The 27,885-nt window shown below is 39.4% G+C and overlaps 1 protein-coding gene across 1 annotated transcript in view; it reads right to left on the bottom strand.

The window, feature by feature from the left end:
* The window catches only part of MGAM (maltase-glucoamylase), a 110,257-nt gene extending 95,008 nt beyond the window's left edge, over positions 1 to 15,249 (bottom strand). Inside the window, exons 1-3 of the mRNA XM_011941322.1 lie at positions 15,157 to 15,249; positions 5,766 to 5,894; positions 2,676 to 2,899 (exon numbers count right to left, since the gene is read on the bottom strand). Coding sequence (XP_011796712.1) covers positions 2,676 to 2,899; positions 5,766 to 5,892 — 351 coding nt within the window. The 5' untranslated portion in view covers positions 5,893 to 5,894; positions 15,157 to 15,249. The remainder of the gene's footprint in view (positions 1 to 2,675; positions 2,900 to 5,765; positions 5,895 to 15,156) is intronic.
* Between the last annotated feature and the right edge of the window lie 12,636 nt (positions 15,250 to 27,885).

The raw sequence follows: 27,885 nt of genomic DNA, 5'->3' as shown, positions 1-27,885 counted from the left end.
TTGTGTAAACAAAGAGTAATTTAAAGGTGAAGACTCACAATGACCTTGGCAAAATGCAATACCCTTGCTGCTATATCATAAAACATGATCCCCAACACATTGATAATAAACTGGAATTTGCCAAAAGATATCATAAGCCAAATAAATGACTAATACACAGACAATTACCAAGTGTGTTTGCTGTAAAAGATGGCAAAGCTTCTGCTTAAGAAATATGGTAACCTCTCAAATTATTCAGATTACCACTTACATTATTGTTATCCTTGGAAAACAACTGTGAATTTCTCTCAGCTTAATTACTCTACAATGTTCACTTAGGGCACGCGGGTTTATCTTTAAGCATGTAACCTGCTCTCCCATGTTTACACAGTGCTTTATAGCCCTGAAAAATCAAAGTATTTAAAAGTATTAACTATCATTTCTTTCCTAAGCTGGATATCTGGAATTTGATGAAATATTCCTGCTCCCTGCCATCAATGGGATCTTTCAACTCTGAGTTCTGGAATTGGGGATAAAAGACTTCATCAAGGAAGTGGAAAGGATTTTAGAATTCAAAGGTTCAGAATAAGTGTAGAGAGTTGTCTTTAAAATCTGCATAGAAGTATAGCCTAAGTGAACCTATAGAGGCACAGAGGTAGGGTCTTAGATGATAGAAGACAGTGTTTGAACCTGACTCAACATACAGTAATAAACCACTATATGTACTGGAGTTGGGTAGAACTAATAACAAAAGTTGGATGTAAAAAAGAGCAATTCTAATCCCTCATGTAACGGAATGGATGGGAGAAATGGAATTCAGAAGGGATGCCAGGGGGCACCTGGAGCAATTCAAGCATGAGGAAATGATGATCTAGGGATGGCAGAGAGAATGGAAATGAAATGCCTCTTCTAGAAAATATTGTTAAGGAAAATATTTTAAAATGCATGAAATACTGGCCAAAGGGATAGAAGGGATGAGCCAAGCAGAAGTTCTGCTGTTTCTGCCTCAAGAACTAGAAGCTTAATAGAACTACTAAGAGAAACCTGGTAGCTGAGAAGGAAAAGCAGATTTGGTGAGGAGGTAATGAGTTCAGCTGATGTGATAGAAAGGGATTCAGTGAAGATGCCCTCTAACCAGTTTCAAGCCGAGAACTAAAGATACGAACTAGAGCTAGATAATTGAGTGATCTTTTTTTCTAAGATCCATGAAGGGGACTCCTAGAGTCCATTCTCTCGACAAAGAAGAGTCTCCCAAGAGTACTCAGGGTGTCAGGGTGGCTTGATACATTACTTCCTTCTGTACTGGAAAACGATTCCCTCCCATAATTGGTAGAATGAAACAATGGTATTTACAACCAAGAACCATCTGCAGAGAAAGTTATTCTTTTAGTTCTTTTACATATAATCTTGGAGGACAGATGATAAGAATGAAAAAATTATATGGAAATGGCTTCAACACCAGAACATTCTGCCTACCCTATCTGTTGTGTTCATAACTTCTTCCCACCATCCTCTTTCAGCTATATTCCCTTTAATGTGAACGCCATACAAACACATCACTATCCATAGCCTCAGCTCTTAACAACAATCTGGATCAGCATACAGCTCTCAGGATTCGTGAAACATACAACAAAAGGCCTAAGATGTACCTTCTACAAGAAAATGAATCATTGAAAGTGCCAGTATTTCTCTCTGGCTGAGCATGCCAATTAATACACGCCAAGGTCATGGAGTAATTCAGTTGGGTATGACATGTAGAAAAGCCAAAGATCATTTATTGAACTTCAATCTTGATACCACAGTACTTATCAAAAGAGCTTACAATAAAGCACCAAAGAAACATTACTATGGCTGTATCTGAAGTTCACCAATACCCAATAACAAGATGGAGTGTTGCAGTAGTGTGACATACGGAGAATGTGATAATCTAGGTGAGCTTCCAAGTAATTAGCGAGCTATTGAGTACAGCCCAATTGAGCTATTGAGTAACTTGCACAATGTGACAGGGAAAGTAAATGCGTGTGCATCAGCTTTCTGTAAGTTTCACACAACAAACATAGGGTGTGGGCAAAGTACTTTATAATCATCATAATCAGCTGGACTTCAGCCGATAATCTAGAAACACTGGGCTAAATACCCAGATGTCTGCACTATCTTTAATCTGGCATTAATTACCTCCTTCCTTCCAAAACATAGCCCTTGAAACTTTGCCCTTATTTTAAATAATGCTTTGTGCATGTGTATGAATTTTTACTGTAGATCCCAGATGAGCTTTGGAAATTCTGAAAGGAGAAGGAGAGACATACAGGGCAAGAACAGAGGCAGAAAGAACTAGTAATCATGTAGTGTTGCCATATAAAAGACAAATACATTTTTAGTAAGTAAGCCCAAAATCTTTCATGGGACACACTTATACTAAAACCTGCTTCATTGTTTTTCTGAAATTTGAATTTGGCTGGGCAACCGCACTTTTATTTGCTGAATCTGGCAACCCAAGGGAATATTCCAGGTCTTCCTTTCCCGAAGCTGCACAGTCGGCATGGACAAAGGTTAATTTGCCTGAGCGGCTAACGGCTGCAACATAAACACCTCTCTTGAGAGTCACTAATGAAGAAAACCAAAACAAAACGAAAACAAACAAAACAACTATCAAGTTGCATAAATTCTGAAATGGAAACAAAATTCATAACTCAAACCTTTGTTGGTGGCTGGTCCGGGATGCAATTAATTCGTTCCAATTCATTTACCACTGGACATTCAGCAGAAACAGGAGTGGTACCAGTTGTTCCAGGATCTAGGGGACCCGTTGTCCTAGGATGAGTGGAACCAGTTGTTCCAGGATCTGGGGGACCCGTTGTCCTAGGCTGCGTGGAAGCGGTTGTTCCAGGATCTGGGGGACCAGTTGTCCCGGGATCCGGGGCTATATCAAAAGCAAACATAAAATGACCATTAAACAAATTTAATTTCACAGATATTCAATAGTTCTCAACACCTCCAGTTAACTCCACTACTGAGTGGGCTTCACTCTGATGACCTCAAAATTTATGAATTCACTTTATAAAATGTCACTTTGTTCCTGCTGACTGTATTTACCTCTGTGTATCTCTACATCATCTCCTTCTACTCCCAATTCCATCCCCTACAAGATGGTACGTATAAGAGTAAGGACTCCACCTTTAGACTAGAAGCTCATGAAGTTGGGGACCACCCTTCCTTTAGTTTAGGGGTCAGTAACTATGGCCTTCAGGCCAAATTAAGTCAAAGCCTGTTTTACAAACAAAGTATTACTGGAAAATTACACACATGCACATTACATGTTATACACACTACATACTCATTTATTTTTAGCTGCTTTGTGCTACCAGGGCAAAATTAAGTCATATGGCAGAGTCTGTATGACCCACAAAATCTAAAACATTTACTATCTGGTCCTTTACAGTAAAGTCTGCAGATCTCTGATCTGATTCTTTACTTCCAACCCCAGCAGCAAGGGCACACAGAACATGTGCAGTACAAGCGCCATCCTAGTCACAGTAACCTTAACTTTGCTTGCTCAGTCAACAACCAATCCCCAGGACAAAGAATGCTTCTGAGCAACATCATTCTTCTGTAAATACAAAGTCCTATATGACAAAAGATGTAAAGGGAGCCCACCAGTCTAAAAACTGACAGCTAGGACTTACCTAAGGGCTGGAGAACTTTGATTTCAAATTTAAAAATCAGTAAATTAGAAAAGGTGTTTTTATTGTATCCTAAAATAAGGAGGTGAGCTTTCTTGAAGGTGTTCTACAATAAATTAATAATGACATTAAGACAAAACAGTTAAGTCTTTTGATTGGTTTTCCTTTCATTCGGGGTTTCAGATTCAAATTGTGCCAATGTCTGCACAATGGTTTTAGTTACATCTTTAGAATCACATAATTTTAAGAGCTGAGCAACCTTTGGGACTTTTTTCTACAAAAAGTAGAAATTGTTGTAACAAGGGATGGGGTAGGAGGGACAGAGAAGCCACAGGTTAACCCTTGATTGCCTGGTTCTCCTAGGAAGTTGCTCCTAGATGAATCAGGTAAGAAACCATGGATAACTCTGCATAATCCAGCTCCTTTTGAGGATATAAAAATTCAATAAACAAAAAAACTTCGATTAGATGAGGGTCTTCAGAAAGTCCATGAAAAATATGTATTATGAAAAAACTATGTAGAAATTTCAAATATTTTTGGTACTCAAACTCACAGTAGATTGTTACAACATGTCTGAACGGGACTTAGCTTGAGGCACTAGGAAAGATAAGACATCAGTTTGAAAAGAGCACCTATCAGAGCGACATAAATTCTGCTAAAACTGAAGCAAGAACAAACATCAAACTCATGATGAAGCTTGGGTGGAAAAATGGTGAAATCACTGATACTTCCAAAAAGTTTATGGGGACAATGCCCCAAAGAAATCAACAGTTTATAAAAGGACAACTCATTTTAAGAAGGGCCAATACAATATCGAAGATGAAGCCCACAGCAGCAGACCATCCACATCCATTTGTGAAGATAAAAATTAATTTTGTCATGCCCCAATGAAGAGGACTGACAAATAACAGCAGAAACAATAGACAAAACCATGGATGTCTCAAGTGGTTCAACTTACACAGTTCTGACTGAAAAAATGAAAGTTGAGCACACTTTCTACTCTATGGGTGCCAAAATTGTTGCACCCATATCAGCTGCAAACAAGAGGAGAACCTTAAATGGAAATTTTAAACAAGTGGGGATCAAGATTCTGAAGTATTTCTTTCAAGAGTTGTACCAGGAGATGGAACATGGCTTTACCAGTGCAAGCCTTAAGACAAAGCACAAGGCAATGGCTCCCAAGAGGGGAAAGTGGCCTAGTCACAGCAAAAGTGGACCAGTCAAAGCAAAAGCAGACCACTCAAGAGCAAAGGTCATGCAACAGTTTTTTGAGATGCTCAAGGCATTTTCCTTGTTGACTTTCTGGAGGGCCAAAGAGCAGTAACATCTACTTATTATGAGAGTGCTTTGAGAAAGTTAGCCAAAGGTTTAGCAGAAAAAGCGCCCAGGAAAGCTTCACAGAGAGTCCTTCTCCACCACCACAAAGTTCCTGCTCATTTTGTCATCAAACAAAGGCAATTTTGAAGAGTTTTGATGGGAAATCCACCTTATGGTTCTTATTTGGCTCCTTTTGACTTCTTTTAGTTTCCTAATCTTAAAAAAATCTATAAAGCGCACTCATTTTTTTCAGTTAATAATGTAAAAAAGACTGCATTAAAAAGGTTAAATTCCCAGGACCCTTAGTCCTTATGGATGGACTAAATGGCTGGTATCATCTTTTACAAAAGTGTCCTGAACTTGGTGGAGTTTACATTGAGAAATAAAGTTTATTGTTTTTATTTTTATCTTTCTGTCTTTCTATTTCTATATTTCTATTTTTCCACAAACTTTTTGAAGTCTCTCATATACTCATTTGCTTGCCTTTCATGTAAGGATGTTGTTAATTATCATTCTTAGCAGAATTAGAGCTATTTAAGGAAATTTGGCAAATGTATTTAAAATGTCAGTTATGGAATCCTGCAATGCATTAATTGCTAAATCAAAGTATCACAACTTAAACCTACAATGGATATCTACTGAGCTGCCCAAAACACGTAGAACACACACGTATAACAGCCCCCGCAACAAACACACACACATGAGCATGAAAGCATTACTTTCCTGCCATTGATGAAGATGTGCTCTAATAAAAACAACACATGGAGAGAGCCCAGAGTTACTTCTTACCTGTTGATTTCAATGACTCTTTGGCTAAAAGCACAATTAGAACAATACTGATGATAAACAACACGAGCAGAAGAACACTGAGCACAATCTCCAAAGTAGTAAATTTTTTCAGTTTCTTTCTTGCCATCTCTAAAAGGTAAGAGAAAACAATTTTAGACGTGAATTTGATTTACTATATAACTAGTAAGATTTTTAAGGGAAAAGCTCAAATGTATGCAATGGATACGGTAACAAGCCTCCCAAGCCCCCATTATCTAAATTAAAAAATTATCAACTCATGGCCAATTCATTCTGTCTTTATTCTGGTCCACTTTTCTCCCTATCTCGAATTACTTTGAAGCAAATCTCAGGTCTCATGTCTTTTAATCTAAAAATACTCAGTATGTTTCTTTGAAAGATAAGAAATTTTGCAAAAGGCAAAATATTATCACACCTATGTTTATAATAATTCTTTACTGTCATCAAATATCTAGTAAATTTTGAATTTTCTTTCATTGTCTGATAAACTTTTACAATTTGTTCTGCTCTCCTGAGGATGCAAGTAAGATTTATATCTCATAACTGGTTTATATCTGTTATGTATTTTTTAATAAACAGAATTTGTTCTGTAGATTTTTCCTGCAGTCTGAATTTTGTTGATTACATCTCTATGCATGCTAACATATTTCTCTATCCTTATAGTTCCTGTAAATTAATTATTAGCTTTATAGTTTTTATCAGATTTAAGTTTGTTTTTTTAACAAGAATGGTATACAGATGATATAGCATCTTCCAGGAGACTTTAAATCTAGTTAATTTTCTTTTTTGCAATCTTCATTCTGAAAATAACCAGCTAGATTACCTTGGAAAATTTACTTAAGGTTTTTCATTCTCAGTTTCCTCATTTACAAATGAAAGAAATTCAACTGGAAGATCTATGATATTCCTACCAGCATTTTTTTCACTTTTTAAAAATATTTTTTACTGATTTTAATTTTTACAGATTTAGGAGTACAAGTGCAAACATGTTACATGGATTTAAATGCATAGTGGTGAAGACTGGGCTTTTAGTGTACCCATCACCCAAATAGTGTACATTGTACCCAATGAGTAGTATTTCACCCTCCTCCCACCCTTTCTCCTTTTGGAGTCTCCAGTGTCTATGACTCTGTATGTCCAAATATACTCACTGTTTAGCTCTTGTGTATAAGTGAGAACATGCAGCTTTTTACTTTCTGTTTCTGGGTCATTTCATGCAGGAAAAAAATAGCCTCCAGGTCTATCAATGTTGCTATAAAAATATGATTTCATTGTTTTTTATGGATGAGTAGTATTCCGTGACATATATGTACACTACATTTTTAATCCAATCATCTGTTGATGACCACTTGGGTTGATTTCATGACTTTACTATTGTGAACACTGCTGCAATAAAAATACAATTGCAGGTGCCTTCTTGATAAAACAATTTATTTTTTGTGTATGGATACTCAGTAGTGAACTTGCTGGATTGAAGGGTAGTTCTAATTTTAGTTCCTTGAGAAATCTCCATACCATTTTCTATAGAGGTTGCACTAATTTACATCCCCACTAAAACTGTATCAGCATTTCCATTTTGCTGCATCCTCCCCAATATGTGTTGTTTTTTGACTTTTTAATAACAGCCATTCTGACCAGTGCAAGATGACATCTCATTTGTGGTTTTAATTTGCATTTCTCTGATGATTAGTGATGTTGAGCATTTTTTCATGTTTTTTGGCCACTTGTATGCCTTTTTTTGGAAAAATATCTGTACGTGTCCTTTGCCCACTTTTTAATGGGGTTATGTGTTTTTTTTTTTTTTTCCTGTTGAGTTGCTTGAGTTACTTACAGATTCTGGATATTAACCCTTTGTCAGATACATTGTTTGCAAATATTTTATCCCACTCTGTAGGTTGTCTGTTTACTCTATTTTATTTTATTTTTTTTACTGTGCAGCTTTTTAGTTTAATTTAGTCTCCTATTGTCTAATTTTGTTTCTGTTGTGGTTTCTTTTGAGGACTTGGTCATAAATTCTTTGCCTAGGCCAATGTTCAGAGAGATCTTCCTAGGTTTTTCTTCCAGGAATTTTATAGTTTCAGGTCTTACATTTAAGTCTTTAATCCATCTTGAGTTAATGTTTGTACATGGTAAGAGATTTCATTCTTCTGCATATGACATTCCAGTTTTCCCAGTACCATTTATTGAATAGGGAGTCCTTTCACCAGTGCATATTTTTGTCAAGAATCAGTTGATTGTAGGTATGTGGCTATATTTCTGAGTTCTCTATTCTTTTTTACTGATTTATATGTTTATTTCTATACCAGTACTGTGCTGTTTCAGTTACTACAGTCTTTTAGAGTAATTTGAAGTCAGGTAATGTGATACCTCCAGCTTTATTCTTTTTGCTCAGGATTACTTGGGCTACTTACACTCTTTCAGGGTTCCATATGAATTTTAGGATTGTTTTTGCTAAACCTGTGAAGAATAATGCTGGTAATTTGATAACAATTGCACTGAATCTGTAGATTGCTTTGGGCAGTATGGTCATTTTGATGATACTGATTCCTCCAATCCTTGAGCATGGGATGTTTTCCAATTTGTGTCTTCTACAGTTTCTTTCATCAGTGTTTTATAGTTGTCTGTGGAGATCCTTGAACCTCCTTGGTCAAATGTATTACTAGGTATTTTATTTTATTGTATTGTAAATGGGATTGAATTCTTGATTTGGTTCTCAGCTTGATTGTTATTGGTGTATGGAAATGCTACTAATTTTTGTACATTAATTTTGAGTCCTGAAACTTTACTGAAGTCATTTATTAAATCTAGGAGTCTTGGAGGGTTTAGAGTTTTCTAGGTATAACATTATATCATCAGTGAACAGAGGTAATTTGACTTCCTCTTTTCCAATTTGGATGCCTATTATTTTCTTCTATTGCCTGATTGCTGTAGCTAGGACTTCCAGCACTATGTTGAATATGAGTGGTGACAATGGGCATCCTTGTCTTGTCTCCATTTAGGGGGAATGCTTTCAATCATACTGAACTTTTCCCTGTTCAGTATGATTTTGGCTATGGGTTTTTCATATATGGCTTTCACTATTTTGAGGTATGGTCCTTCTACACCAAGGTTGTTAGGGGTTTTTTTATGAAGGAATGCTGGATTTTATCAAATACTTTTTCTACATCTATTAATATGATCATATGGGTTTTGTTTTTAATTCTGTTTGTGTGATGAATCACATTTATGGAATTGTGCATGTTGAACCATCCTTGCATATCTGTAATAAAACTCACTAATCGTGGTGTATTATCTTTTCCACGTGCTGGTGGATTCAGTTTGTTAGTATTTTGTCAAGAATGTTTGAATCTATGTTAATAAGGGATATTGGTCTGTAGTTTTATTCTTTTGTTGTGTCTTTGTCTGGCTTTGGTATCAGGGTGATGTTGGCTTCAATATTAGTTTTTAAAACTCATTTTCAATTGAGTCACAGAAATCTCACACTATTCTATTTCTCCCTTTCACAAAAGACACATGTGCTAAACATTTCATTAGTGTCTTTTTTTTTTTTTATTCTATCCCCAAGTTCTTCTCGGAAGAGAGGGCAGTGCTAAATAGAGCATGAGAATCCCTGAGCTTGATTCCCAACCCTACCATTTTTTGTTGTGGCAGCTGTAACAATTTATGTAATACTCTTGAGTCTCAACTTTCCTATCTGTAAAACGAAACTACAATTTCTTCTGTTATTATTATCTATTGCCAGCTTCTTATTGTGGAAATCAAGTAAAAATATTCTAAGTCATAAAGCATAGGTCTCACTATATTATTATTTACCAAAGAGAAGACAGGTAGTGGGTCCTGGGTAAGAAACAGAATGTTTCTACAAAATATGTCAGTCCTGCTTTCCCTGAGTGTGGCACCACACCCGACTTGGTGTTCTGGTGTAGCAGCTGATGAACAATGCTGACTGCTGTCCTGGTTCACTTGCTCTGGTATGACCTCCATTAAGTGCTTTATGGCCCCATGTGTTGAATGACTCATGCATTGCCTGGGACATAAGTGCAGAAAGCCAGGAAGAGAAGCCATAGCTGCAGTCTTGCCTATACAAGGCCTACTTTCCCCACCAACCCACCAACGCTTGCTTTCCCAGGCTGCCTTGTAAATCATACTCTCTTTACTCAAAAAGAACATCCCCTTTCTTCTCCTATGAGGTCTTAGTTTATGACTCCCTAAATCAGGAATTGTTTGATATTTCCTTGCAGTCTTATTCTCCACCCAATCAACATTTCCTCCCATATTCTCTTCAGTAGGAAGCAGTCTTCCTTAGTCATTTATCCAAGGACTGGTTGAATAAGAGGACTTACTTCTCATACATTGATAAGAAACTGTTATTAGTCAACATAATGCCATCTTACTATGCAAAAGGAAATGGAGCTGTGAAAGCAATCTTTCTCTACAAGGATTGCCTTGTGTTTTCTAGAATAAATTACTCCAATTCTAGTCTTTCTTACCATGACTGTCTCCACTATCTCACATTCCAAAGAGCTTCATAAGAAATCCTATAAAATTAAACTTGCTTGTTAAATTCCATAAAGATTAATAACCTCTCATGCCTGGTATAATTAAGTGAACTAATAAAGCAAAATCTTATGTTCACTGATAAGAAGAGGAGTTAGAATGTCTATCCAAGTGACCATGTCTCCTGTTTGGTAGATGCTAATAGTTGTAAGATGTGAGATTGCTTTTTATAATAATATTTAATTTTTTTCCAAATGTTTATTAACACACTATGTTAGACACTATGAAGAAACACCCACCCATTGCTGATCAAACTATAAACACCCTATGCTCAATGAAGACTCAGCAAAAACTATTAAAATTACTCATGCCCATTACCCAGCAATTGCATTTATAGAAATTCATCCCATAAATACACTTACACATTTGGGAATCAATGTATATACAAATAAAGGTTTTTCATCACAGTATTACATATAACAGCAAAAGATTGAGGACAGTGTAAATATCCATAGAGACAGTATTCAGTAAATATGTGAAGTAAAACATAATACAATGTTACTTAAAAATCATGACATGGCAGGTGTTTTTAATTTCACAAATTATTTGATACTCCTCTCTTGAAGAGGTAGGCCAAGTTCCCACAACTCCACCCTTTGTGGACTTAGTGACTCACTCTCAACAGATAGGATATGGAGAAGGGATGGCATCTAACTTCCAAGACTAGGCTTTACCGCTTCCTCCTTGCTCTTTCTCTTGGATCATTTCCTGAAGAAAACAGTTGCCGTGCCATCATAACATTCAAGCAGGAAATTTCTAGCAAAGAACTGAGGTCTTCTGCTAAGAGCCATCTGAGTGAGCCCCCTTGAAAGCAGGCCTCTATCCCCATTCAAGCCTTCACATGACTGCAGTCCTGGCTGACGTCTCGGCTGCACTTATGAGAGACCCTGAATCAGCACCACTCAGCTAACCCACTCTCATATTTCTGACCTGCATAAATTGGGAGATAATAAATGTTTGCTGTATTAAACTACAAAATTGTAAGGTAATTTGTTACCCTGCAATAGATAACTAATATGCATAGGTAAATATGACTTTTTAATAAAATATCATTAACTTTTTTTAAAAACTTGCTGTTTATCAATAGTCCTTTTGCTCTATATATTCAAATATGGTTACTTGCTCTACACAACAATAATATCTGTTTTCTAGCTATACAAGAGAAAGGTTTCCTTAAACCTTAAAAAAAACTCCAGCATTATCTGATTGACCTTACTTCCTGCATTATAGAACCCTTGATGGTGAAGCTTCCTATCTCAATTAGAAATGCAATTGAAGAAAATCTAAGATCAAGAAAAATGGCAAGAGGCAAATAAAAAAGGAAATCATTTAAATAGGGTTAAGTGCTTTTAAAAATGTTTTTTAAAAAACTGCTACTTGGCAATCTGTCCTTAATCTTTGACTATTATTTTTATAGGACAAATATATAATTATGCAATTTTAATGCTAATGATAATAATGGTTAACAGTGATTGAGTAGATATCCTAAGAGGCTTCCATAATTTGTCACATGCAATTTTTATAGCAACCGCAAGTTGATTATGGCTACTATCCTCACCCGCAGATGAAAAAAATTAAGCTTCAGAAACATCAAATAACCGGTCTGATGTCAGACAGCTGATAAGGAGCAAAGCCCCAATGTGAACACCTGCCCTTTGGACTCCACAGCCATGGCTTTCAACCGTTACTCTATAGTCTATGCTGTAATGCCCCACAGTGTACACCAGCTTGGGCTTTCTGTGAGATTGTAGTTTTATCAAATAAAAACACATTAAGTTTATGGCCCATAGCACTGTTTTAAATTATCTGGGAGACCCAGAAGAAGCTACTGATGTGCCCTATTTGCCACGTTCATTCATCATTATCTAAGCTATATCTCTGGAAGAAAGAAATCTGCTTGCAGTTTATTTATTTATTCATGAATTATTTATTAAGTCCCTACAATGTGCCAAGCATTCTTTCAAACACTGGCTATACAACAATGAACAAAACAGATAAAAATCCCTGCCCTCACGAGACTTACATTCCCACGAGTAGAAAAAAGAGACAATAAACAAAATAAATAAATATACAATTGGTTATACTGTATAAATATATGGAGAAAAAGTGGGGGGTAAATGAGGAATGTTGGGGTAAGGGTTGCAATTTTAATTAGGTTGGTGAGGAAAAAAATCATACTGAAATGTAAGAATTATTACTATATATATAGGAACACTTTTACACTGTTTGGCGTGTAAATTAGTTCAACCATTGTGGAAGACGGTGTGGTAATTCCTTAAGGGTCTACAACTAGAAATACCATTTGACCCAGCAATCCCATTACTGGGTATATACTCAAAGGATTATAAATCATTCTACTATAAAGACACATGCACATGTATGTTTACTGCAGCACTATTTACAATAGCAAAGAGTTGAAACCAACCCAAATGCCCATCAATAATAAACTGAATAAAGAAAATGTGGCACATATACACAGTGGAATACTATGCTGTCATAAAAAAGAATGGGTTCATGTCCTTTGCAGGGACATGGATGAAACTGGAAGCCATCATTCTCAGCAAACTAACACAGGAACAGAAAACCAAACACTACATGTTCTCACTCATAAGTGGGAGTTGAACAATGAGAACACACGGACATGGGGAGGGGAACATCACACACCGGGGCCTGTTAGGGGATGGGGGACTAGGGGATGGAGAGAACTATGACAAATAACTAATGCATGTGGGGCCTAGATGATGGGTTGATAGGTGCAGCAAACTACCATGGTACATGTATATCCATGTAACAGACCTGCATGTTCTGTACATGTATCCCAGAATTTAAAGTAAAATTTAAAAAAAAGAATTATTAATATATATACATTATGCAAAAGCAATAGAATTTTTTTTCTTCTTGAATTATTTAGTATGTGAAAAATTGTCAAAGCTCATTGTCCTGGTACCGTCATAGTTCTTTAGGCAAAGTAGACAAACCACATGGGGGCCCAAATTACTAAAATGGCTCTCTAAATTAATTTGGAAAAACTAGATATTTGTCCTCTTTTCGGCATTATGGCCAGTGTTTGATGTGTATATGGAAGTCTAAGCCATTCTTTTAAAATCCTTTGCTAACACAAGGCATGAGATCTAGTGGAAAAGAGGATTCATTGTAGATAGACCAAGAACAACTTGCAAAGAGGACCCCAGCAAGCCATAGCTATTCATCAAAAATGCTGGGCAATATTGGTAGGTTGGGTCATCCTTTCCCAGCTGCTTGGTGAGTGGGAAGGGATAAGGTAGCTAATGAATGGCTTTTTTCTTGCAAGTCTGGTCACATCCAAAGTGAGAGATCTAAGAGTAAGCTCTTACCCTAGCCTGCAGTGTGACCTTGGAAAAACAACCCCTCTGGGTCTCAGTTTCCCCATCTGAACTGCAAAGGGACCATCTCTAGGAGACAGCTAACTCCTCGTCGAGCCCAGCAACAGAGTGTGCAAAGGCTTATATTTCTCATCACATTCCACAGCTGCCACCTGAACCAATTTTAAATGGAAAATTTCTTATTCTATTTCCATTCCCTGCTTACAGAACAATTTTTATAGTAATTTTATTAGCTCATTAAAATTTATTTGTGAGGGAATTCCTGATAATAAAAAATGATCATTGGCATCTTGTCAAAGTGTGAGTGAAATAGCAATGAGCTGTCTTAAATTTAGTGTAGCACTTCATTTGGTCCCTGGTAGCACAGGGTCCTACCAGCACAACAAACCAAAGACCCCCTCCATCTCACCCCCTCTTGGCACACCTGCAGACATACACTTATTGTCCCACACCAGGACACAGACTGTAGACAGTTTGGACACTGGGAAGTCCTCCTCGCCCAGCAAAGCCACTGATCAGATTCTGCAACAAGAACCTACTGATATCCTTTTTCAGGGAGACCCATGGGGATTAGTCTCAATTTCTTTCTCTTCCCCAAGAGTAACTCTCCCTTCCCACCTCTGTAACCAGTCAGAAAAGAAATGCCTGCATGTGTCTAGCTAGACTCTGGCAACTAGTAAGGATCCAATTTTTTTTTTTATTTTAAGTATTACCAGGGAGGGCCAAAAACAATTTATCACCTTCTCCTCTTCCCCCGGGCACTCCCATTCTACTCCACACATGACTGCCAGGACAGATACCCTACCTTTCTCTTTATGACCTCCTTCCAGATTCCACAGGAAACCACTCCTAACCCCCAGCGCATACCAACTCATAAATGCATCCCAGTATGTTACACACACCCTCAGTCTCTTCTCTAAAATTATTCTGTATTTGATCAACAGAGGTACCAAACTCATAAGCATAGTGATAGATTTCTCAATTTTCTGACTATAATTGGTTCTCCAATTACATTTTCTCAATCATAACTCCACATCCTTTCAGAGAGAAATGCTCTAATCTCACTCCCAAATTCTAACTCCTTTTATTCATTTCTCTCACCTCATTTCCAGAATGTGAAAGAATTTCTGCCTGCTACCTCAACCTAAGTATTAAGTAATTCACACCTCACACAGAAACACACACATAAACACACAGGTTTCACTACAATCAGGCTTATAGATCCGGCCTTAGTTCAGAAAAATATGCACACACTAAGAAAAAAAGATAAATGAGAATTTTGTTCCATGTGTATGCATGTGCATAATTTTTGATTTATTATTGGTGTTGTTTATCTTTGTCTGTGTTTAACAAATTGACAAGGACATTTTGACTAAAAGAGACCAACTCAAATTCACACACACTTGTAGACACACATCTGTAACCACAAAAGAACCCAAGGTTCACAAACATACCTCATTACCTCCTGCAGCCGCTCCCTCTCTATCTGAAGGATGGCTTAGCAATAAAAGCAGAGGAGCACAGTCCACCAAAGCAACCAAAGATCTGGTAACTATTTACTGACCTATCAAGCAAATGTTAATGGCTTTCAAATGCAAATGAATGGCCAGCTTTTATCTCCAGGATCAGAATTTTTAGTTAATTAGTAATCATGGTCTTGCTCTAAGAAGGACATCCCTACGACTTTTGGTAGGAAAAGTCAGCTCCCATGACCCACTCCATCCCCTCCAGGCACTGAATGTTTAATCAGTGGTAAGGACACTCCGTGTGTCTGGTAAGAGAACACAGACACAATTTGTAGATGATAAAGAGCAAAAAATAAATGACCCCAGTATTCCAAAAGAGCCCAGGTATCTTGCAGTGACTCTGAATCTCTCAGGAACTCATTGACATTTAGTAGCACAATCTGATGATTGTGATGGAAGGAAGTTGTTTTAAAAATGTTTTAAAAATAGTTTTCTTCTTTCTTCTTTCAGGTGTCCTTAAGCTTGTTTGCAGTATGGAAATCCTTTAACAGTCTGGTGACTCTTGAACGGCCTTTGCAGAATTATAAATAAGAGAAATCTAACATGACTGACTCCATCTTGCTTCTAACCTCCCAGGCTAAATTATGTTTTCTGGGGGATTTTTTTTTTTTTTTTGGTTGGCTTTTTGCTTATTCTACTACAAAGGCCAACATAACTACGAGAGGGATTTAGTTTATAGTTAAACTTGGAGTCAAGGGAAAATGATCCCCCTCCTTGCCTGGAGCTTAAAGCCACATTCATAAGGCAAGGTTGGAATTATGGTAGGGGCTTGGACTTTGCTAAAGAATAGGCATAAACAATGTCCCGCCATGGCTTTGTTTGTTTTCTGTAAGTTGCTTACTGCCCCAGTCACATAACCAATGTCACAAAATTTATAACTTCCTCAGCTACCAAAGATAACATCACTGTATTGGTCTGTTTTCACACTGCTATAAAGACATACCTGAGATTGGGTAATTTATAAAGAAAAGAGGTTTAGTTGACTCACAGTTCCGCAAGGCCGGGGAGGCCTCAGGAAACAATCATGGTGGAAGGAGACTCAGGCACATCCTAACATGGCGGCACGCCAGAGAGAGAGTGAGCAAGAGCAGGGAAAACTGCTTCATAAAACCATCAGATCTCGCGAGAACTCACTCACTATCAAGAGAACAGCATAGGGGAAACCACCCCCATGATCCAATCACCTCCCACCTGGTCCCTCCCTTGACACGTGGGGATTATGGGGATTACAATTCAAGATGAGATCTGGGTTCGGACACAAAGCCTAAGCATATCAATCACTATTGTGAAACCTAAATAACTGGTCTTCTAGATATTTGTTAGCATTTCAGTAGACCAAGAGATATCACCTAGTCTTGAGGCCCCCCCAACACACACACCCCTCCCGGGAACTGACTCAGCTGCACAAAGACAGTTTTAGGTGCTCCTGTGATTTCATTCCCTGCCAATCAATTACACAAGTTCTCCAGCCCCATGCCCACCAAAGTACCCTTTACAAACCTCAGCCTTTGAATCCTGGGGGAGATGGGATTGAGAAGTTTTTCCCTGCTCTTGTTTGGCCAGCCCTGTGATTACTCAACTCTTTATTTACTACAATGCCAGTTTAATAGTGCATTCAAGAATATATTGCTCTGTTTTATAGGTGTGCATTCCCCAAAGTGCTCGGAGCAGTGCTAGCCATTCCTTAAGTCCCTGCCCACAGAGCTTCCTCAAACTCTCTGTCAAAGCCAGACCCACATGAAGAGCCCATTCTGAATGCTGAGCCCGGAAGGGACAGATGAGGCCCAGTGTGCATTCTTCCTCCTCCTACATGGAACATGACTTTGTGTTCTCCCTTCTTGGAATCAAATCCTTGTAGAAAATAATAATTTTATCTGTGTGGATTTTACTGGTAACTAACGGTGGGTGGATTAGGTGTCCCTAAAAGTATCCTTTTAGTATGAAATTGTCAAACATAGTATTTCATTCAAGATAAATCATTTCTTGGAGAGTATTTTCATGTTAAATTTTCAGATGATTTAATCTGAAAATTTGGGGAATTTTCCATAAAAATTGAGGAATTTTGGAAAATTTGGAGAATGCTCTTTAGAGATTCTCAGCCCCCATACAGCAGCAGGAGGATCACTTGAGTCCAGGAGATTGAGGCTGCACAAAGCTATGACAGCACCACTGCACTCCATCCTGGGCAGCACAGCAAGACCCTGTCTCTAATAAAAAAAAAAGAAGAAGGAAGAACATGGAGTTTCAAATCAAACTAGCCTGGGCTTAAATATGAGGTCCTCTACTTACTTTCTGCAGAACTTGGACAATCATTTCAATTTTCTGAAGCTCAGTTGCCTTATCTGGAAATCAGGGAAGATCATGAGTACTTCATGATGTTACTTTGAGCCTAAGCTGACATAAGTACCTGACATCCAATGTCAGTTTCCCAACCCCTCCTCAGCCAGTCCTTTCTGAAAATGAAATAATATCCAACAAGCAGTATCATTAGCTTAAATTCTGTTAAGAACTACTCCTCCAGTTCCTCAACCCTTAGGAATAGCCACAGTAAACAGTCAACACATCCCACACTGAACTGATTCCACAGGCCAATGGAGGAAAACCATTACTGCAAGACTTTCTCTCTCTCTCCCCCACTCTCTCTCTGTTTCTCTCACATATGTGCACGCACACACACATACACACACACTCACAAGCAAATGGCATCTACACCCCCTACCTATCAAAATGATTTCTCATAGTCTTCATAGCCTACAAACATTAATTTTTACCTCTCTTTTTATTGCAGCCAAGTTGTTTTCCTTCTTTTGTCCCATATAAAAGACCTTAACATCGCATGCCACCTGCAAAGGGCAAAAAGGAGTTGGTTGGAGGAGGAGTAATTTCTCTGCCCAGAAATGTTCAGAGGAAGGTAAAAGCAGAAACAATGTACACAGGACATTACAGTATTTCCTTGTCTTGTGAAATGTCTATTATTTAGCAGCTTTACACTGTCTTCTACTCCTTTCCTCTTCACCACCACAGACAAGAACATATACACACACAAGTATGAGTACAGAGAGAATTTTAGGAATAACACATCACCTAGTATTCACATAAAACTTTACATTTGGCCGCACACGGTGGCTCACGCCTATAATTCCAGTACTTTGGGAGGCCGAAGTGGGTGGATCACCTGAGGTCAGGAGTTCGAGACCAACCTGGCCAACATGGTGAAACCTTGTCTCTACTAAAGATACAAAAATTAGCCAGGCTTGGTGGCAGGCGCCTGTAATCTCAGCTACTCAAGAGGCTGAGGCAGGAGAATTGCTTGAACTTGGGAGACAGAGATTGCAGTGAGCTGAGATCACGCCACTGCACTCCAGCCTGGGTGACAGAGTGAGACTGTCTCAAAACAAACAAACAAACAAACAAACAAAAAACGAAAAACAAACCAAAAAAAGATTTGCATCTGTATGACACTGCAGTTTTCAGAGTACCTTTTAAATTCTTTTTTTTTTTTTTTTTTTTTTTTGAGACAGTCTTGCTCTGTCGCCCAGGCTAAAGTGCTGAAGTGATCTCAGCTCACGGTAACCTCCTCCTCCTAGTTTCAACCAATTCTTCCACCTCAGCCTCCAGAGTAGCTGGGATTACAGGCATCCACCACCACGCCCAGCTAATCTTTGTATTTTTAGTAACGATGGTATTTCACCATGTTGGCCAGTCTTGAACTCCCGACCTCAGGTGATCCACCCACCTTGACCTCCCAAAGTGTTGAAATTAAAGGCATGAGCCACCACAGCCAGCCCCAGAGTACTTTAATCTGTACTATTTCATTGATCACAACAATCCTTTAAGATAGGGCAGGTATTTTTAATGACCATGTATAAATAAGGAAACAGAAACTACGAGAAATGAGTTGCTAAAGGTCACTCATATAGTGGTGGAGTTAAACTCATTTAATTAAACTCATTAAACTAATTTAATTTCAATCCAGGAATCCAATGTTCGTAGGGTTTGAAAGCAGTAAATACAGAAAATGGCTTTTTCAAACTAAATGTTTGTTCATTCATTCAACAAATTCAAAGTGGATTTGCCACCAAGTCTCCCAAACAGGAATCCCTCAAATCCTATCAGTTGTCAAATTCTACCATCCCCACCTCAGAGATGGCTATTTCTCTTCAAGCTCAAATCTTGTTCTAGAAACCCCCATCATTTCCTCCATGGCCCCCTTCCCTGTGCCTCGCTGACACCTGTACGGTCCACTTCTGTGTGGGAAGCTCAACATGACCCTAATACTCTGATCTCAGCCAAGTGAACCAGCTGGACAGATGATCCGACCTCGTCCAGATGGATTCGCCCTCCCAAAAATTTGGATTTGAGACACAGTGCCTGAATCATACTGCACTGAGTGAGCACCATGTCTGTGGGATTACGGCATGTTATTAAGATGCAGAAATGCGTTTTACTGAAAATCCTTGTTTGTCTGAAAGAGAATGGGATACACATGTAGAGAGTAGCAGAAAGAAAACATTATAACCCAAAGGAAAAGCAGAGACATTAACTGCCAGTATTCTTTTCATTTCTGTGAAAGCCAGGGTACAACTTAATTTCATGTGACTCTCCTGTATCTTCACCAAAACACTACCTTTACTATGCCTATGACTACCACCGCAACCACCAGCACCACCGCCATCCTAACTTCCAGTTTCTGTGAGTTTCTGTGCCATGTGACAAAATGGTCCCTGCTAGCCCTGCTGACAGGCTCGGGTTGTCTCCCAGTGTCCGGTATAAATAAATATCTCCACCAAAAATGTCTAACCATAGTCTACCCCATGAGCAAAAAGTTATCCTTCTGTTATCTGCATTTTTCTGGCTTTTACCACCACTTGCAACTGTAGGACCTCCAAATCCCCACAAAGTCCCTCCCCATGGGGTTTGGCATCCCCATTGAGTTCTATTTTTTAGATGAGGGTACATATACCATAGGAGGTATGTGGTGGCATATTGAGAGATTCATAATGCATTTTCTTGGAAAATCCATTTTAGTTCAAGATTTGTGGAAAAGAATAAGTAATTTCAATCAATATTTTGAATTGCTAAAATTGTGGCAGTACAATATAATAGTACGCAAATGTACACAATTGTTTTTCAACATCAAACCTTAAATTCTTCAGAAATTTTCCCCTATAATGAGCCACTGGTAGGTATATTTCCCCTCAGTCCCCTACCCCAAGGGAAAAATGTGAAAAGAATGCAGCAGGAAATGTCTTAAATTCACAAACAATGTCTTACAGCCATGTACGGTCTCTGTCATGTTTGCTGTCTTCTCTGGCTCAGCATCCTTCCTCCAGGTACCTCCCTCTCCTCCTGGTCTGCTTTCTGGGAATCACCATGTCCACACTGTCTCTGGGTATGGCTTGAGCTCCCGTGTCTGCAGACAGAGAAAGAACCCTCCAAGTGTCAGTGCTGCACAGTGTTCTCTTATGTGAAATCTGCTAGGACGAAGCACGAAAGGGCTGTCATCCAATGGCTTACAACTCTATCAGCTTTTACTTAAAACCTCCTCACTCTTAGCTCATGTTTGTGAACAAAATAAAACTCTAAGAGGGGTCCAGAGATCCCTCAAAAGGAATCCCCACCCATGGGTCCCTGCTGAGAAAAGTGATCTTATGTCCCTAATCACAAGGTTCTATGCTGCCATTAAAGATGCTGGGACCAGGGATGGGCACCTAACCCAAAGACAGCCAATCCTTAAATTGGCCTACAGCTCAGGAAGCATCCCACTCTGTCACCACTCAACGACTCAGATTCTCTTTCTCAGTGTAAGACACAGAAAGAATTGCTAGCAAGATCAATTAGTAGCAAGAACAAAATGAAAAAAATAGAAAAACAGAAATAAAAACTGTGTGAGAAAATCTTTAACCACATGTCCTTATACCAGTACCACTCTGCCAACCTCCCTTTAACAAATACATGTGGACAAAAACAATATGTCTTAAAATGTAGAAAGTAAAGACATCTTTTCTTTGGTTTCCTCTATTGTACTTCTTGTTTCCTGCCTCTTCTTGACAAGCAAACCTAGACAGGAAGCAGGCTGCCCTTCTCTCCATTCCACCCTTGGCTTCGCATGCTTAGATGGGCAATTAGATCCAAGATCCATCATGCAGGTAAGTTATCTCTTCTTTCTTTCTCCAAATAAGTAGGTAAGTAATCTTTCCCTTTCTCTTTCTCTTTCTTTCTCTCTCTCTCTCTCTCTCTCTCTGTCTCCCCGCCTCCCACTTCTTCTCTCCCTCTCTCCACTCTTGCGCATTCTGGTCCCAAGGTATAGGTTTAATATTGGACAAGTTAGTAATTGCACTCAGCTTCTGATAATAATGTTCCAAGCATTGTGGCTTAAGGACATAAGTTTCCCATTATCACATAATGAGAAGGCTGGAAAAGAGTAGTTGCTGGTGTGGTTTCAGCCGTCAAGGATTTCAGAGTGAAGCCTTTGAGATTCTCTTGGCTTTTGCCTCAGGGTTAGAATCCAACAATAACATTCGAGTTCAGGCAATGAACTTGAAAAAGGGAAATGCAACAAGGGCTTTCTAAGAAATTCCATCCAATTACTTTTTCTTGTGTCATTTGGACATTCCTATCTGAAAGAAGGATGAGATTTGTAGTTCTTTTAAATTGGGAATACTGACATGCCTAATAAACACCAAAGTTCCGTTGACAATGGGGAGAATACTGCATAGGCGATTGGTAGTAACTACCCTGGAAAGAATGGCAAGTTGGGTATGTGGATTCTACCTAGGCCTACTGCTTGCTTCAACCCAACTGATGCTAGGGCTCTGCAGCGAGAGCTGTTGGGTGCTGCTGTCACATTTAAAAGAGTAATACCCACATTATACCCCTTTCGCTGCTGTTCTTCTCAGGTAACAGGAATAATTGGCAGAGCTAGATTTGGGAATTCCTGGAACTCTTGGCACTATACCACCTAAAACCATCAAAGGCCTTCTTCAATTTCTAACAAGAATCTGAGTCTCACTTACAATGGAGCATTCAGGTGAATGGCAATTAACTCCTACTGCTAAAAAAAAAACCCAATATGGGTCCTGAATAAAGTTTCAGCACCCAAGTGATGTTTAATCTCTGTGAAGTGTGGCTCATTGCTGAAGTCCTGGAAAATCATCCTCTCTTATATCCCAGTAGTTGTCAAACATGAGTGTGCATCAGAATCACCTGAATGGCTTATTAGAACAGAGTCATGAACACCTTCAGAGGTTTTTATTCAACAGGTCAGGGGCCTTACATTTCTAACAAGTCCCTGGTGATCCTGATCTCCCTAGTGTGGGGCACCTTAAGCCTTGAGAATTATTGATATAGCTTATAAAAATCCTTATTACTGGAGCTCACCTTAATGAATCTTTACTGCTTGCAGCCAAAAGCGCTTACTTAATGAATTGTTCTTTGGATTCGGACAGAGTCCATAGGACCGGAACAGAGGACAAGGCCTCATAGCAAACACCATGTCCCCCAAACAAGAGCCTGCCTACACTTTGGTGCCTACGGTTTTGTTACTGGATCATTTTACTACCTAATTTTTTCTTCTCTTAGGATGAGTGCCCTCCTGAATGGCTACATAATGGGTTATAAAGACATTCAGCCTTTGATCTTCTGTGCAGAAAACATGTTAGAATCCCAGGAGGCCAGACACGGTGGCTCACGCCTGTTATCCCAGCACTTCGGGAAGCTGAGTAGGGCAGATGGCTTGAGCTCAGGCGATTGAGACCAGCCTGGGCAACATGGTGAAACCCTGTCTCTACAAAAAAACACAAAACTTAGCTGGGCATAGAGGCGTGCACCTGTAGTCCCAGATACTCTGGAAGCTGAGGTGGGAAGATGGCTTAATCCCGTGAGGCAGAAGTTGTAGTGAGCCAAGGTCACACCACTGCACTCTAGCCTGGGCAGCAGAGTGAGGCCCTGTCTCATAAAAGGAAATAAATATAAAAAGAATCCCAGGAGTGAATTCACCTGGATTTAAGCACAGCCAATGTACCTACATTCATAAGAAAGCAAGGTTGGTCAAACCATTACTTTGGATTTAAAGTGAATGGCCAAATAAACCAACAAAAATCTAATTACTTGTCATATACAATAAGGAGTAAAAAAAAGAACAATACATAATCCCTACTCTTGAAGAACTCAATATAATTGAGGATACCCATGTAAACAGATACTTTTTTTTGAGATAGAGTTTTGCTCTGTCGCCCAGGCTGGAGTGCAGTGGGGCGATCTCGGCTCACTGCAAGTTCTGTCTCCAGGGTTCACACTTTTCCTGCCTCAGCCTCCCAAGTAGCTGGGACCACAGGCGCCCACTACCACATCTGGCTAATTTTTTTTGTAGTTTTAGTAGAGATGGGGTTTCACCGTGTTAGGCAGGATGGTCTTGATCTCCTGACCTTGTGATCTGCCCGCCTCGGCCTCCGAAAGTGCTGGGGTTGCAGGCGTAAGCCACCGCGCCCGGCCACAAATACAGATTTCAATACATATGGTAAGTGCTACAATAGTGCTATGAACAAAGTATAATGGAAGCAAAGAAGATACAGGAAGCCTGTAGGAAGTGAGTAAAGGAAGACATCATCCCAGATCCATCTGAAAAAATTCTGAGGAATTTCCTTTTATGCTCTAGGGCTCTAACTTATGAATAGCTGTGTTAACCTGTTGCATAGATCGACATGTTCTTTCAACGAGCGCAGCGAAATTTTCCCCCACTCCTTTCCCTTACCAGAACAGTGGTCTCCTGAGATAATAAACCTATCCAGACTCAATTTTTCTCCCTCTCCTGGGAATGGAATGAGCTATCACCCGCCTCCCTCTATCGGTCCACAAGAGCAACTGCACTCCCCCTGCCCACGCAAAAAAAAATAAAAAATAAAAAAATAAAAATAAAAGCTCAGATAGGGCTGAGGTAGGAAAAATGTTAGCAGGCCTCTTATCAAAGCAAGGGTATCTCCTCCAGCCCGTACTCTAGATTGGGAGTTAGGCTTAGAGGAAGGAACGCCAAAGGTGAAATCAGAATACCTGTGGTTGGAATCCCAGCTCCTCAGTAGGTTACTTCCCTTGGCCACGATATTTAACTGTTTAACCGTCCTGAAACCACTTTCTCATCAGTACAATGGAAATATCATTACATTCTTCGCAGGGCAACTGTGAGATTCAAGGAAATTCAGACTATCATAACGCAGTAAGTGGAGTCTAAAATTTCAATTGCGTGAGATATGGGACCACATTACTGCTAGATTTAAATGGCTGAGGTGAGGATGCACCGCGAGACTGCCCGGAGTTCCAGGCCTCGCGGTGTTCTGGCGCCACCTGGTGGGAGCTGTTAAATAGCGATCTGAGAGGACCCGGTCGCAGGGGAGCTGGAACTTCCTGGAAAAGCTGGAGTCCATTGCTTTGCCTGATTATTCGGGGAGATTGGAGGTGCAGACTCCTCCTAGGTCTGTTCTTTCCCAGCTGTCTCGCTGTTCTAGGAATTCGGGCAGGGGGAGAACGGGAGATAGCCAATCACCGGGGAAGAATGGGAGATAGCCAATCACTGGTTACTTTATATTGTAATCACGCGGTAGTGGAAGAAGTCGCCCTGGCTCTGAGCCCAGTCTCACCTGTGGCTACAAGTCAGCCGCGCGGGCCTCCCCTCTCCCCGTGAAAGCACCGAGCTCCTTCCTGCCTCGTCGACTTCCTAGATGCCATTTCATCTGTTTTGAGTGCTGTTGATGGTGGCTACTGCCAGTGTTTCCTATTGACACTACCCCAATTGTCTGTTTCCTGTCCGTTGTCTCTCCCCCAACATTGTTTCTTTCAGTTAACTCTGCTATCTGAAGTCATCTAGTGGTGTTTTTCCTCTAAAATAAGGATGGCTTACTTTAAACTTCGTGGCTTTACTTTTATGACTTTAAGGCTGTGCTCTTTCAGTTCCTCTAATACCTTTTGTTCACCAGTGTGTCCTCAATGCCCATTGCAACAACTGGAATATATTTTATTCTTTTTTTTTTTTTTTTTTTTTGAGACAGAGTCTCGCTCTGCCGCCAAGGCTGGAGTGCAGTGGCCGGATCTCAGCTCACTGCAAGCTCCGCCTCCCAGGTTCACGCTGTTCTCCTGCCTCAGCCTCCCGAGTAGCTGGGACTACAGGCGCCCGCCACCCCACCCGGCTAGTTTTTTGTATTTCTTAGTAGAGACGGGGTTTCACCATGTTAGCCAGGATGGTCTCGGATCTCCTGACCTCGTGATCCGCCCGCCTCGGCCTCCCAAAGTGCTGGGATTACAGGCTTGAGCCACCGCGCCCGGCCTATTTTATTCTTAATAAACATTTATTGGTATGTCCATTTCTCTAGTCAGTGGAAACATCTAAGCAAGGTATTTTAAGGGAATGAGGTTTGATATTACTAATAATAGTGTTCTTCTGTCAAGCTAACGAAAACCAATTTTTAAAAATCAATGCAAAGAATGGAATTCCAATCTCCAAAAATAAATGGCAGCAAAAGTCTAAACACAAATTTATATAGGTTAAGAATTTTTAACATCTGTTTAGTTGCAAAATCCAGGGACTAAGATTTTTTTTATTACATCTGATAAAGATGTAATCACAGACTTACATCACTTTACATAACAAATAAGGAGCTTTCGTGTTCCTACCACTGCTATTACTGGCATTGCAGTTCACTTTACTGTTTTTAGCTTCCTGAGTAAACCATTTTTCAAAAAATAGCCAATTGCTAAAGACTGTCTACAAAGGAGATTATTTAGATGATCCCAATGTATGTATATAAGTCAAATGGAGAGGGAGTATCAACGAAGGTTTGTGTTACCTTTCTCTGAAGGAGCCCTTGATTATTGAAAATTTTATTTTATTTTATTTATTTATTTATTTTTAAGACAGTCTCACTCTGTCTCCCAGGCTGGAGTGCAGTGGCACGATCTCAGCTCACTGCAAGCTCCACCTCCCGGGTTCATGCCATTCTCCTGCCTCAGCCTCCCAAGTCGCTGGGACTATAGATGCCCACCACCATGCCCGGCTACTTTTTTTGTATTTTTAGTAGAGACGGGATTTCACCGCTTTAGCCAAGATGGTCTCGATTATTGAAAAATTAAGGTTGGATCTGGTGTTCCAAGAAATAACATAAAGAGCTTTATTTTTTAATAAAAGGTTATAATCTTGATATAAATGGCTGTAACTGTACAGTTACATATCTCTGCTTGTGCAGTGGAGCAAGTTTCTACCTAGACTTTTTAGGGAGGCAAACATCTTTTCTAAACACCTTTAGCGCAATACCGCCACCTGGTGTGGTGAAGACAAGGAGAAAATTAGCTTAAGTTCAAAGGGCAGAACTCTGTCGTGTTTGACACTCTGTAAGATTGAATGACCCAAATGAAGTGGTCACAAACACAATTAATTAAATACAACTGCTACATCATGATGCACAAATAAGGACTATATAAATATCTGCATATGAACAGTTCGGAATAAAACAAGAGTGACCATCTTTAGTAATCACTGACTTATATCACTACTAATAATACATAAGGAGCTTTAGTCAAAAGAAAACTTTAAAAATACAAAGAGAAAGTATCTAAACACACCAACAGGGCAGCGCCAATAACTCTTGAAGGATTAAAAGAGTATTTTAAATGAATATGCAAAAAAGAGGACTGGGTGAGGAACATCAAGAGCAACACATGAGAACAGTGGTAATAATAACTAACATTTATTCATTGGGCCATCATGTGCCAGTCACAATTCCAAGCACATCACGTGTGTTAGGTAATCCTTGCATCCCTCTAAAGTGTGCATTATTTTGATCATCTCCATTTCATATGAGATGAATGGAAAGAGTTCGATCACTTGTCAAGATCACTCAGTGAGTCAGCAGGAGAGCCAGACCTTAACTCAAGGTGGCCTGGATCCAGAGCCCACACTCTCAACACAAGCCTTTGCCTCCAAGCTGGGAGCACACTTAGAGAAAGTAGGATGCCCAATGTGTGGCTGTGTATAAAGAGTAAGTTGAGGGGGCCAGCAAAGCACTAGGCAGAGCAAGCTCCACTTCTTAGAGAAGATGTTATCACACAACAGATAGCAAGCCAAGGCAGAGCCACTCAACTGCTCCTCTCCTTCCATCTTCACTCGTTCCCCAGTATGAGTGAGTGAAACATGAAGAGCAATCATAAAAGAACTGGAAAAGTCACAGCATTTGTAAGAGTGGGAAAGAAGCACCAGAGTGGGAGGAAATGTTGGAAAATAACAACCAGTCTCTAAATAATCAGTTCTCCAATCTCCACTGAGTAACTAGCCTGAATTTTTCCAAAGCTTATAGATGTGATCATGAAATCCATCCAATTCCTTTAGAAATCAAAGAGAGTTAGAAATATTGGAAGGCCAGAGCTCAACAAATATTTGAAAATGTTTAAAAGGGGAAAAAGCTAGACTTCAGAAATTATAGATATGTATGTTAGAATATAATTCCTGGAACGTTAAAAATATAATGCAACATTATGTTACAAATATAACATGGGGATGCTATAGACTACTGAATGTTTCATTTACAAAAATTTCATTCATTCAAAGATACGTGTTAAGTAATAAATACTCTCATGAAGCTTACATTTTTAGTGGGGGGTGGTGGGTATAGGCAA

Source organism: Colobus angolensis, unplaced genomic scaffold (assembly GCF_000951035.1).
Source record: "Colobus angolensis palliatus isolate OR3802 unplaced genomic scaffold, Cang.pa_1.0 Scaffold2, whole genome shotgun sequence".
Classification (NCBI taxonomy): Eukaryota; Metazoa; Chordata; class Mammalia; order Primates; family Cercopithecidae; genus Colobus; species Colobus angolensis.
Note: the sequence above shows the minus strand (reverse complement) of the source record. Positions and strands in the feature narration are given on the sequence as shown.